We start from the raw sequence: 14565 nt of genomic DNA on the forward strand, positions 1-14565 counted from the left end.
ATGTTACTAACATGTAACATGTAACAGCCATCCAATTGTACCAAATTCCTAATCAAATTTCTATAAAAAGAAAAAGGGCATAGTACAAGGTAGAGATAAGATGGATGATCCTAATAGTAGATCTCAAAGATGGCACATTAGTACCATATAACCATATAGGATGAGAAGGAAGCTAGAAATTTAAGAACCAAAGCACCAAAGTATACATTACACAAAAGAGTATTATAAAAACTAAGATATCTCTTATCATGGTTAGTATTTTTAAACAAAAAAGTAGAATATTATGTCATCATGGAAACACACGAATGAGTAGCAAGTACCCATGCAAGCCCATAGACAATAAAAAATAGCAAGACTTGGCTACTATTGGCCGAAAATGTATAGCGACGCTAAGTAGACAATCTCAAAATGTGAAAAATGCCAATAGTATGCACCCATCGTAAGATTATATGCAACTACACTGGTAAGCATATCCATCCTTAGCCTTTTTATGCAATGAGGCATCGATATAGTGGGCCTTTCCTGGAAGCACATGGGAAAATTAAGTTTTTGGTAGTAGTTATCGACTACTTCACCAAATTGGTGGAGTTAGAAGTCTCAGCAACAATCAATGTGAGGAACATGATTTTGTTTGTTTGGAAGCAAGCAGTATGTCGATTTGGCTTAATATCCATAGTCATTTTTGACAATAGGAAACGGTTTGTAGATAATCCTTTCATATAATAGTGTGAATTGTTGAAAATTAAGCAAACACTCACCTATGTGCCACAACAAACAACCAAACGGAGGTGAAAATTAGAATAATTCTAGATGGTTTGAAGAAAAAAATTGGAGCAAGGGCGATGGCTAGATTAATCTACCTAATGTCCTATGGACGTACAAAACAACGGTGAGAAGGAAAAATGTTCATTTAGCTTGGTTTACAGGTGGAAGCAGTGCTTCCACTAAAGGTGTTCATATTTAACAAGCGGGTCCAAAACCTAAACCTAGACGAAAATGAAGAAGATATATGGACTAACCTTGAATTACTCGATGAACTAATGGATATAACATTAGAGCCGGTCCTGAAAAATGAAATATTCTTAAAGGCTCAGGACGAACAAGAAAAAAAAAGGGCCCTTATCTTTATTATAATTTTGTATTTTTAAATAAAAATATATAATGAAAAAAATTGAGCCATGTGCAGCTGTTCACTTCCCCCCCCCCCCCCCCCCCCCCTAAGACCCCCATGTATAACATCCCTTAGGCAAGCACACTACAATGCCCTCAATGAAAACTATGACAATCAAAGAGTCAGATATCGTTCTTTTAAAGTTGGCGAACTAATCTTAAAAAAGAAAAAAGCAAGCCAACAATTAAAACAAAGGAAGCTCTATCCAAACTCGGAGGGCCCATATAGAATTGTTGAAGAAAACAAATGTAACTCTTACATATTGGAAATTAGATAACTCGATAGTGCCACACTTTTAGAATGCAAAAAGTATCCACTGATTTCACTTTTAAGAAATAACTAAGACAATGTACATATGAACATTGTACTGCGAAACAACAAGGAATGAAAATGTTTCCTAAAAAATGTTCCAATAAACCAAAGTGGCATTAGGGTCAATCCAGATGCACACCTAGAATGATCACAATTGAATTATAACGTTTAAAGTGGCACTCCGATCAATATTGATGCATACTTAGTAAAATCTTAATTAATTTATAACGTTTAAAGTGGCACTCCTATCAGTTCGAATGCACAATTAGAAAAATATTAATTCATTTATAATGTTTAAAGTGACACTTCGGTAAATCTGGATACACCTTTAGAAAAATATTAATTGATTTATAACGTTTAAAGTGACTCCGATCAATCCGGATGCATACTTACAAAAATCTTAACTGATTTGTGATGACTAAAGTGGCACTCTAGTCAATCTGGATGCACATTTAGAAAAATCTTAATTGATTTATAATATTTAAAGTGACACTTCAGTCCATTAGGGTGCACATTTAGAAAAATCTTGATTGATTTATTACTTAAATGAGAAAATTGTGTGCTGGGTAGACATGCAGTATATTGTTAAATGTCCTTAAACTTTTGTATCTTAAGTTTGGCTCATTTGTTTGACCTATAGTTTTGTAACATACCAAAATTTGTAAGGTAAAAATTTCATTTTTAGTTCAACCACAGACACTATTTAAATTGTAACGTCCCAAAATAATGACACAAAATTTTCATTTTTAGATTAATAAATCGTTAATACATAACAACTCCATAAAACCAAGGTAATCAAGATTTAGCAAAATATCATTAAATCAGAGTAATTCGCAAAATGCTGAACCATGTGGTGTGTGCTCTATAATCATCCCGAACCCTTCCATTTTAAAAACCAAAGTACCTAAAACATAAACCGAAAATTGTAAGCATAAAGCTTAGGTGTTGTTTGTTTTTTTTTAAAAAAAAACTCTTCAAACCGCTTTTTGATGCGCGGCGTAGCACACGCACAACACTTTCTCTCTCGCAGCAGTTTGTTTTTTGGAAGACTTCGGACTACAAAACCTATGTGCGTATGCTGTGTGGCGCAACACTTGACTTGCCTCTTCAAACCTCTTCGACTTTTATTTTTTTCCAAGTGTTTTTTAAAGAATTTTGGCATAAACTTTTTTTTACTTTTATTTTTTTTTAAACTTTTATTTACATATTTGATACAATTTCTCTTTATAGTTTCCAGAAATTTTTTGAACTTGATTTTAAAAAAAAAAGCTTTGATTTTTTTTTTTTAATTTTTTTACCGTTTCTGTTAATAATATTTTCAGTTTCTGTTGCATTTTTTTTAACGTGTGTAATTTTTTATGAATTTCGTAGACATCGTTTGCAATACTTTATTAATTTTTTTTATTATTTTCTTTTTTTTTATGTTTTATAAAATTAATTTTTTTCTAGAATAAAACTATTAGCTTCTTTTATATTTTTTTAAGTTTTTTTAATATTTTTGTTTTTTTACATGTTCTTTTTAGTATTCTTTCAATGTTTTAAGAGTAGAATTATTAAAATTTCGGTGCTGAGAACTATTTTCAGTTTATAAAATTAGTTTATTTAAATTTCAGTTTACTGCAGCAGTCTGCAGATGTTAAAAAAACAAGCATGCTTCTTATTATAGGCTGCAGTCGTTTGTTCCACCTCTTTTGCTACAGAGAATTGCAGAGGTGGTCCGCGGACTTCATGAATGTTCTCTTCGAAAAAACAAACAACATCTTAGTGAGTTCCCCAAGATACCACAGACCACACATACGTAAATCACATATTGGGCCCCCGCCCTCCATCGGGCCTCACCCGGTCTCGAATCCCACTCGATCTCGGGCCCCATCCGGCATCGAACCCTGCTCGGATTACAAATGTGTCATTCACTAGGCCCCGCTTGACCTTGGGCCCCGCCTGATACACACATAATCATATAAACATACAACCTACTAACATATGCAATAATCACAAAGACAATAGCATTCCATGCAATCATCGAGCCCCACCCGACATCAGGCCTCACCTGGTAATCATAAGACACATACTAATAATTAGCATACGATATCCTCCTCAGGCCTCGCCTGACATCGGGCCTTGCCCGGTAAACATATCATCATATAACACGCACAAGAGTCGAACAACTATCTAGCATCCTAACATAAAACCATGGGCTGACATTGGTTCCATCGACCCGCTAAACCCAGTGAGGAGACTCACCTCGCACTGCCGAAACACACACACGATCCCTGGTTGATGGCTAACAGATTCTCAAACTATCAATCTCAAAACAACACCCAATTACTAATTGGGTTCCAAACCATAACCATAAATCCATACTTGGGGTAAAAAAATCATTTTACCCTTAACCTAGCTTGGTCCAAGACCAAGGACCAATCTCATAACCTGAAAGGCCCAAAAGTCAAATAATCACCCAAGGCCCAATTATGGCATAACTTTCCAAATTGGGCTCAAACCCCTTACATGGGCCTTACCCTAAAGCCCAACCAAAATTCCTAGTCCAAGATACTCATACTCAGATGGCCCATAAGAACTCAAACACCCAAGCCCAAAAATGAAGCCCGACACGAAGCCCAAAAAGCCAAAACCCTCCTGACTGAGTACGCAGGGCATACTCAGCTGTACGCTAAGCGTACATGCAATCTGGCTTATATGTTGTGCGTACAGACTTGTACGCCCAGCGTACTCCTCCTATAAGCCATTTTCGACATTAAGCTCTTAATGCTTACGTACGGAAGTTCAAACCATAGATCTAAATCATAAACAACGTCTAGAACCATAAAGTCACCGACTTGGTGACTATACATGACCCAAACGAACCCAGTCTTGAAATATAGCCTTCTATTTCCATTAAATGAGCTCAAACTCAAGCATGGGGGATTATAAGCCCTAAAGGTGCCAACTTTATGAATCTAGGACCATAGAAACACCAAGAGTGGCAACTCTAAGCTCCCGGAATGGTATCAACCACTAAATCTCATCCATGGGACCAAAAAGGGTCCAAAACTCATACAACATAGATCTAAGCTAACAATGAACAAGGTCAAAGCTTTTTGCCTCTCACAAGTTGGAAATGAAGCACATACTTAAGATCTACAAGCTCCTCCTTGATCCACAACCTTGAACCAAGCTCCATTTTCTTGGAAATGGCCCAAAACACCAAAATGCACACCATGAGCTCAAAATCACAACCATGGAGGCTTAGAGACGATTTCTAGGGTTTTAGGTACTTGGAGACTGGTAAAGAGTCCAACCCTAAGGACTAAATGTGTTTATATAGGGTCCAATACCAAAAATTAGGGTTTCTTAACTCACCGCGTACTTCCTCGTATGCCCAATGTTCGAGGCTTCGCATTCCCAATCAGCCCTCGCACTACGCCTCGCGTACCCTCCTTCGCAGTAGTACGCCCCACGTACTCCCTAGGTACGCCCTGTGTATTAGGGTTTCCCCTCAAACCCTACACATTCTGAAGGCCATAACTTCTTTGATATACATCTGATTCCGACGATCCATATATCCATGAAACGATAACGAGACGCTCTATGTGTAAATCAACTCGTACCAACCTTACCATATCCTGAACGGACATCCATTTTCCATAAAAGCCCGAGCTGACAAATTACCAAAATACCTTTTAACTCCAAAACACAAACCGAATATTCAGATCATCCAATATACATCATCCACCTCCAAATGAGCCCAAAACTAAATTTTTCAAGGATCTTAAGCTTGCTAATACCCAATCCTTGATCACCACCCCGAAATGGAAATGATCTAAAACGGGGTGTTACAAACATTTTCCATCATTCATCTATTATTGTTATAAGACTAAATGAGTAATGATGTATACTTGTAAAAGTGTTGATAAAAGATGAAAGACCTAAGACTTCATGTGATTTTACTACTGCCTAAATACTAAATAATTTTGATTTAATACATAAATGTCATACATATTAAGAGAAAAGACTAACAACTAAAGACTTATGATTTGGAAAAATATACAATGGGGATGTTGTATGACTAAAGACACAAGAATTTTGAATGAAAGTGATTATTATATAATACTTAACTTAAAAATGATTTTTGGGATTCTTACTAGTTTAAGGAGTGTGCTATATCCTTTGACCATAAAGATTTTGAATCTCAGTATTCCTCGATAGAAATTCCCAATACATAATCTATTTAGTTTGACTATATTCAGATTATAAGATAATGAGGAAGGAATTAGAGGATAATCTTTTGAGATGTGACTTTTTTACAATTTAAGACTACGAGACCGTAGTTTCCACGAATATGATTTTAAAGAATCTTAAATGATTTTTCAAAAAAAGTTAATCATTTAAAATAAAATAGAGGTTTTCAGAAGTTAACAAACCCAAATGAGCAATATCCACAAAGAAAGCAAGCAAATTTTTCTTTTTTTGAAAATGGGGGTTTCACAAATAAATAAAAAGGGAAATAAAAAGGTAAAGAGAATTGTAATGGTTCCCTGAAAGACAGACAATAAATTAAGGCAAGAGAATGATGTCACGTCCCTCGCCATTAATGCGATACGACGACAATTACAACTAAAGCGACAGTTTGTAGGCCTCAAGTGTATGTGTGTCTTGGCAACGTTAAAAAGCATGTAGAGATGTCACTCGGTTGGATAAGAGACCAAAACAAGTGTTTAAATATAGATAACAAAGCATGTTAGCTCTATTTCATCATCCAGAATTAAGGGGATTATAGGGGATCCACCTTCTAGGCTTATAGAGGATCTACCATCTGACATTGAATCTAGATGGTCGAATCCAAACAGAATGTCTAATCAATATCTCTCCTTATTATAATAAACACCCATGATAACACAAGTAGGAAGACAATCCCTTAAAATCAGGAGCAAGGATAAATGCCACACTTACTAAATACTAAATCCATAACACACCTAATACCTTGGATATAAACAATATTATCCAAGGCACTGTCACAATTAGTTACATCTCCCATGCACTTCCTATATAAACTAAGCAACATAGACGACTCAAAGCAAGACAAAGAGAGTCCAACAACAATAGAGATACACACTCCTACAGTCTTAACTTCATCCTGTTATATACAACCCTTTTGCTCTAGCTTAGGCATCATAGAGTATTACCGGGAACATCCCTATAATACTCATGACCCTCTTTGTTAACCTATCTAAGGTTCTACGGTCATTCATAACAAGGAAATCCCAGCCCTAGAAACTAGAAACTGTGCACTTAATCATTTCCATTACACCTAATTTTGCTTACATTATTAAGATATATTTATCTTGGCCCCTTTGGTTTCAGGAAAAAATCAACTATTCGTATTGTAACACTCTAAATTTTCAAATAAAATTTTCGTTTTTAAAACCACACAAAACACAATTTCACATTTCTCAAACCCAAATTTATAAGTTGTTCAAAACACAAGACAACAAAATGTTTGACAATATTTGATAGCTTATTCTATTTCCTTATTTTTATTAGTTTATTTTAGTATTTTAGCTCTTTTAATTAGTATTGCATTGTATATTTTTTATTTTCTTTATCATGGATCGTGTCGGGTACTTTTTTTATTTTGCATGAGATATTTTGTAGGGTTTTGAAGCTTGTTGCGGTTGTGGATTAGCTTGGAATGGGCTTTGTGGGCTTTCGAGGCATTATTGGGCCTTGCGGATCCATAAAAGGAGATTTGGGCTTAAAAAACTAAAGACCTGGATGAAGTGGGCTTGTGAAGATGGGTCATGGATTGTTATTTTGGGCTTGGAGCATCCATATTTGAAGCTAAAAGATGATTGATTAATTTGAATCATGTGAGATATGGAGGGGACCAAGAGAATCTTGGGTAGTGGAGGAAAAATAAGCCAATAGCATTCCAACAATATTTGCGCGGGTGGATTCTCACGTGCGCGGGTACCCACCCAACTGCCCAGTTTTGGCATTTTGGTCATTTGGCTTACTATTTACCTTGGGGGTTGGATCTTTCAGCAATATTTTAAAAATTATGTTCATAGATCTTGATGTTATAACATTAATATACATGATTTGTTAGATTGCAAAACATATGTTAATTATCCATGCACGTTTTTCTTGTATTTTGCCATTTTACATGAGACATCTTTCAAAACAGTTTGTCATACTATGAAATACCAACTCCTTAAGCCCACGAGACGGTAAACCCCTCTATTAGATCCACACATTTGGTCGGACTCGCACATTCATTTTGACTGTTGATATTCCTATTCTTTCCGGTGTGTGTGTGTCTCTCTCTCTCTCTCTCTCTCTCTCTCTCTCTATATATATATATATATATATATATATATATATATATATATATATATATATATATATATATATATATATATATATATATATATATATATATATATATGAGTTATAGTTTTAAAATGTAAATCACAAATCAGTGACAAAAATATCTTTAAATGATAGTTTATTGTATAATTATTGCGGTTGTTTCATGAAAATGATTAATCTAACAAGCCATGTTATAAATAACCAAGTGATCCTATGGCTTTGGTTTAGACGTTCATTCATGAATTAGTACTTCTCACTAAAGTTCCTTAACACATATCATTGAAAACTCAATAAACATCGCATAACATTTCGTCTAATGAGTTCATGGTTCTGAGACAGAAATATAACTACAAAAGATGTTAAAACATTTGTCTTCCATCAAAATGGAATCACTTGAGTGGTACCTCTATCTATGATATCAAGTCATAAATCCAGAACCTTAAGAGACCTTAAAAGACCTATGTAAGATTGTAAGAATGACTTGTTGCATCATAATCCATAACATTTTTTTTGTTTTGTTTTTTAATGACTTATCAACTCTATTTTAAAGTGTTTGATACCAAGCGATCACCACCAGGGGCACTGTTTTTGTGATTGATTAAACATGTATGCAACTTGACTAATCTGCCCCTATCATTAGCGAAAGACTATTCTACTTTCAGCCTTCACATTAAACACATAGATATGTAATTCAAATGGGAAGTGATTTGTACACAAATATATATGCTTTAGAGGGGTTATACAATACACATAAAGAAGCATATCATTGTTATGTATGAATAAAAAAAGTTGTGTAGAGATCAGTTCCCAATTCAAATACTTTTGAACTTTTCCACGGTTGGGTTGTACAAAAAAATTCTAAATTTTGAAATCGAGTACAACATAAAATTTAATCAAGAAAATTCACAATTGAAGAAATATGATTCAGTCCTTCAAAAAAAAAAAAAAACAAAACAAACTCTTGGTTGCCATCTAGTCACGAAGTCAAAGAATGGGGTGCTGCTCAGAAAGGATGAATGCATGAAGCAGACACTGTGCAGTATGAGTTTCATCTGATGTTCCAGATAATACTACTCGCCCTCCATCCGCCGAATCATGTATCGCCACCTGTGCACCTGATATCTGCACTCAAAACCCTTTTTTCCAATTAAAAACAATACATCACTTTCATTTAAAAGAAAGAAAAAAAAAAGCAAGTGGACTCACTCACCTGCTTTATATGAGCTAAGTTGGTCTTGTTATCTCCATATATGGAGCCTAACAAGCTTTGAGGAACCATAATCTCAACATTTACAGTTACACTTCCTCCTTCAGATTCACCTACTTCACTTGTATACCTGTTGCTGCTACCTGACTGGACAACAAATACAAAGAAGTTACTGTTTGCAGTTTTACCAAACGTACAATTCTATCATTTGGTAGATTCTTTTAAACTACAATGCATTAATTTAAAAAAAAAAAATAGGATGCTATAATACACAAATAAATGAAAGTAGGTTGGCATTTCTAGCACATATTAATCACCAACCTGAGAATTCCATCTCCCTGGAGGTGGAGGAGACTGCCTATTATTGTGTGAAGGAGCATATCCAGGTCGTTCATTGGCATAAGGATAAGGATATGGCCCATGATCAAAATAAGGCCCAGGTCCAGGCCCATATCCATATCCATATCCTTCATTGGCATAAGGAGGTGGAGGTGGATGTGGAGGTTCAAAAGAATGATCATGTCTTGGCCTGAATGAAGGAGGAGGCCTCATTTCTTGAACGTGATTTGGATAATATGATTTCACAGGAGGAAATACAAATACAGTTTCACGAAGTCTCCCAGTGATTTCAAACAAAGCATCTTGAACAGATTGTAAGCTGCCAGTTACCTAAATTACCCCAAAATTAACATTATATAAAGATACGACAAACAATCATATTTTTTTTTATAAAAAAAAAAAAAGTTATAAAAAAACCTACCTTACCTGTACAACTTCATCATTTGGCATACCATACTTTGTAAGTTGATCTTTAGGAAATATCTGTATGTTAGCACCAGTAAGTCTTCTCATTTCTGAAATAATAACGCCACCTTTACCCCATAGACACCCAATCTGGCGTGAGTGTACCAGAAGCCTAGCAACAATTGCAGCACCTGATTCAAACCCAATCTCTGCAATTCTACCATGGACACGAAGAACAGCATCTTGTGCAGGAGAATGCCTTTGATCCAAACTCTGTGTCAATTATCCCAATAAATCAATTAATAATTACAAAAAAAAACCAAAACAAAATATATGTAGCTTTTTATAATTAATTAATTAATTAATTCTCACATGCCTCTCGTGCAGATATTACAACCACCCTGTCATCTGATTCGGGTGCTGAGTCAGCGATTTTTATAGATGCACCGGTTTCTGATTGTATTGCTCTTCTGATGGACCCACCTTTGCCTATCAAGCTGCCAACTTTGTCAAACTGACATAACAATCTGAATACAACTTCCTCTTCCATGGGTATTCTGTGGTGGTTTGGGTTCCCGATGCCTTCAGGACCTGAAACAGATAAATAATAATAATGATTGTTTTTGAAAGGCAGTTGTTTAGGAAGGAAAGGAAAAAGTATCATTAATAATACCATATCCATGAGGCTGAGGGATCATCCCTATGGGCCTGTTACTGTTACTGCCACTGGTGGTTGCATCTGCCCTTGGATTTTCTTGAAGACAACTTGATACAGATAATAGAGCCTTCTTTACAGCTGAAAACTTTCCAGCCATCTGCATATATCAATCACCAAACATACAAAAATCTATACTTAAGAAAAATGGGGTATTGGGGTGCATTTCCATTTGTTAAAGATAATTAATTTAACATTTGAGGTCAGAATGTCACATTGTACGGTTATATATTGCATGATGTCTTACATGCAATATATTCCTTGTACTTAAAGGTTATAAATATATGATATCACATGCAATGGTGGAGCTAAAAAATGGATATACGGGTACAAACATAGTAGAAATTCAAAATACTACTCAAAGTTGCTTAATATTTAAAGTCGTACATCCCAAAAATATATAAATAAAAAATTACAATTGAATCCGCCGAGTTTAAATCGATCAATGATATTATAGTAACTTGTAGAGACACAACATTCTAAATGAATGAGACAAAACAATCGTTTAAAACATGATCACCCATGCTATTATGCAACTTATTTTTTTGACACAAGGCATTAACACTCCCTCTACATTTGTCAACCGGAAGAATCAATATTAACTTGCTAAGCAAAAGCACTAGTGGATATGTCACATGCTTATTTGTTTCAACAAGTTTCATTAAAAGGGAACTAATATCATGCATAGTTTGCAACTCAACATCGCTTATGAATGTATCAAGTTGACAATCAAGAGTCATCAAATCAGAGCTTGAAAATTCGAACGGATAGAAAGTAGTAAGTTTAAGCACTTTTTCATTGTCAAAAGGAAAAGTCATCTTTAGCACAATAGCACTTAAACAAGCCATGCATGTCAGCAACTCCAAATTCACTTTATCAAACTGATATTAAGTTGTAAGTCGATTACTCCTATAAACACCCCCACACAAAAATGATGAAGATTTGTCTTTTGTTGAACAAAACATTTTAACCTTCCTTTAATAATATATTCGGCACAACAATGTCATATTAATTGCACAATGATGTGACTTCATTCATGTGGGTGTCCCATCCAAGGTCTCTTGTTAGAATCATTTGATTTTACCTTTTGTGGATCAACTAATGTCTAGTATATTTTGATATACCAATGATTTGTGTGTTGTTTAATAAAGAAAAGATCAAGACATTGTTAGTGCAATATATATGCATTGTTGTTGCGAATATAAAAGCTCATTATATTCCTCAAAGAAGGTAAAAGAGTTTTGTTCAACAAGCGACAAATCTTCATTATTTTCAAATTGAAGTGTTTACAGGAGTAATCAACTTACTATCACAAGAGCTTACATGCATGGCTTGCTTAAGTCCTAATGATAGCTTCTCTTCTTTTGAGAAGGAAAATGTATTTAAACTTGCTACTCATTATCCTTTCAAGCACAAATTTAATGACTTTTGATTGTATGATTATATTCATAAGCGGTGCGAAAAAAGATGGCAAACTTTAAAATACGCTATGGTGTTGGTTCCAATGATGTTTGTTGAAACAAATAAGCATGTGACTTATCCACTTGAGTTTTTGCTTATCAAATTAATGTTGATTCTTCTAGTTGCTACGACAAGTGTAAAGAGAGTTTTTCGGAATGACATGTCAAAACTAAGTTGCAGAATAGCTAGGGTGATCAAATTTTAAACGATTGTTTGGTCACTTTCATTGAGATGGACGTGTTTCTACAAGTTCGTGATGGTGATTTTATCGATCAGTTTCAACCAATGATGACTTGGCAGATTCAACTGTAACATTTATTTATATAATGTTTTTAGGATGTATAACTTTAAATATTAAGCGACTTTAAACATGAATTTGAATTTCAACTATGTTTGTACCCCGATATCCGCAGCCACTACTCGTGAGAGTCAGGTTACTCATCCCAAATATAGATATAGTGTATGCCATACTCTAGGTATTTTGTCACATCATTGTGCAATTATCTCCCTTATGTGGGTTATCAATGCAAGAGATAGAGGGGATCATACTTGACTTGAGTTGCTCACATAAAATCAAGGTAGTAGATAAGAGTAGTATGGGTAATGGGTCTTTAGTTACTTATGTATTTCTCAGTGGTTTCCTTCACCTGTTCTAATTCCTTTACTTGTTCTATTTTCTAGGTCTTTAAATTCTGTATTTATTCTTCTTATCTATTATGTATTTTTATGTGCAGTTATGTATTTATGTTCTTATTTATTCCTTTACATGTTCTATTTCCTAGTCTCCTTTTTTCTTTTATCAGTTTCATGTTTCTAGCAAGGCTGTCTACATCTCTATTGAAGGAGTATCATTCATCCAACACAAACTAAGTACATATGGAACAATTTATGCACATCAAAGATGCCAAATATGTATACCACTTGTAAATTGAAGAAAGATGGTATATGCCATTACCTGAATCAACTCATCCCCAGGGGATGCACACTCTGGAAGTTGATCTTTGGGCAAAACCCTCACTTGAGCTCCACTCTCCTGCCGGATCTTTTCAATGATCTTTCCTCCTCTACCCAGCACACATCCAATCTGATTACTGGCAGCCAACATCCTGCATACCACCGGTCCTTGTTGTATCCCACCACTGCCTTCTGTGGAGTTGTCTTCACCATTCTCACTCTCCTCCTTGAACATTTTACTTCGTTCTTCATCGACCTTCAGTATCCTCTCAAAGATCCTAATCAGTGCCTTCTGAGCAGGCGATTCCTCACAGTTGGAATTCCCTGATTCTTCGCTATTAGAATCGTCATTATTACTATTAGCAATATCCTTATTCTTATGAGTAGAGTCAGCAGCCACTATGACGATCACCCGCTCTTCGGTACCATGGGTATAGTCGTCAATTCTAATTTTAGCACCGGTCTCTTCACGAAACTGGCGGATGATGGCACCGCCCTTCCCGATGACACCTCCGGTCTTTGCAGCAGGGCATAGAATACGGAATAGGGTTTCTCCGGAGGAGAGTTTGAGAGAGCGAAAAGGGTTATTGTTGTTAGATTGAGGAGTGGCGGGGGAGGAGGGAAGAGGATGGTGGTGTTGATGGCGTCGCTTGTTAGAAGAGGTCGGTGTAAGGTGAGGATGGTCAGACCTATCAGCGGTGGAATGGTCGAAGGGACGCTTATTTGGAAAGGAAGCATCCATTTGAAATACACACAAGTAACCTAATTATCAGAACAATCGACAAATAATTTCATAGCCGATAGAACACAGAAGAAGAAACCGCCGCCACCGTCGTCGTCTGGTAGCTCTCAACTGTCAGCTCTGCAGGTTAAAATTCATTTTCCGTTCCGGCGCTTCCACTTTTTTTTTTATCCAAGTGTAAATTAATTATTTTCACAGATTTTAGTTGAGATTGTCAAAATTAGTCCCTTAACATGTAGTTTTGTTATTTTTGGTCAATTTTATAGCAACTTTGATCTTAGAGGTTTTTAAGAGCATTTGAATGATTCATATCTCAATAATTCTTAAGGATCCGAATCAATCTATCTCTAAACGTGTAACGACCCAATTTTTCAAAGAAAATTTTTCACTTTTGAGTTAATCAAAACCAATCTCATAGACCGTAGATTCCCAAACATATGTTTTCAAATTAACATTCATTACATCTTTGTTTTCTTTTTTAAAACATCAGAGGGTCCCAAATACATTAAAAAGAGAGATAGAGTGTGCGCCACATCATCACGTCGGGCCTTTGCCCTTGGGCTCAGAAGTACCTGAAACAAATCAACAACATGTAAGCGAAATGCTTAGTGAGTTTCTCAGAGCATACCACACACAATCACATACACATATCCTGTTAGCTAATTAAAGCTATAAACATGCCACAAAAACCATGCAATACAATCCAGCAAGAATGTCATGGGCTACCCCACATGGTCTTTACCTAAGACTGACATGGGCTACCCCACATGGTCTTTACCTAGGAATGACAAGGGCTACCCCACATGGTCTTATATCCAATGTCGCGGGCTCCCCCCGGGGTCTTCCATACCAACATAATATCACATAACATATCAATTCATAAATGAATA

At 35.6% G+C, this 14565-nt stretch overlaps 1 protein-coding gene across 4 annotated transcripts; it reads right to left on the reverse strand.

Annotated features, from left to right (window-relative positions):
* Positions 1–8628: 8628 nt before the first annotated feature.
* LOC111910390 (KH domain-containing protein HEN4) lies at positions 8629–13841 on the reverse strand. 4 transcript variants are annotated; one of them, XM_023906234.3, is made up of 7 exons: positions 12935–13841; positions 10477–10618; positions 10180–10394; positions 9825–10076; positions 9381–9728; positions 9063–9206; positions 8629–8974 (listed from the first exon to the last, which is right to left on the reverse strand). In XM_023906234.3, exons 1-7 carry the CDS (start codon positions 13673–13675, stop codon positions 8837–8839), a joined length of 1980 nt encoding a protein of 659 aa, XP_023762002.1. In that variant the 5' UTR covers positions 13676–13841; the 3' UTR covers positions 8629–8836. The 4 variants fall into 4 exon arrangements, 2 of the variants coding, with proteins under 2 accessions (XP_023762002.1, XP_052627733.1); XM_052771773.1 differs by having other exon boundaries at positions 8629–8988; XR_006183167.2 differs by having other exon boundaries at positions 8838–8974; positions 9063–9202.
* Between the last annotated feature and the right edge of the window lie 724 nt (positions 13842–14565).

The sequence above is a fragment of the Lactuca sativa genome, chromosome 5 (assembly GCF_002870075.4).
Source record: "Lactuca sativa cultivar Salinas chromosome 5, Lsat_Salinas_v11, whole genome shotgun sequence".
Lineage (NCBI taxonomy): Eukaryota > Viridiplantae > Streptophyta > Magnoliopsida > Asterales > Asteraceae > Lactuca > Lactuca sativa.

Excerpts from the sequence above, each read along its gene's own strand:
- LOC111910390 (XM_023906234.3), bottom strand. The coding sequence starts at position 13,675 with ATGGATGCTTCCTTTCCAAATAAGCGTCCCTTCGACCATTCCACCGCT. Across the intron at positions 10,395-10,476 it reads CCCTCAGCCTCATGGATATG|GTCCTGAAGGCATCGGGAAC; the intron begins GTATTATTAATG and ends TATCTGTTTCAG. Across the intron at positions 8,975-9,062 it reads ACTTAGCTCATATAAAGCAG|ATATCAGGTGCACAGGTGGC; the intron begins GTGAGTGAGTCC and ends TTTTGAGTGCAG.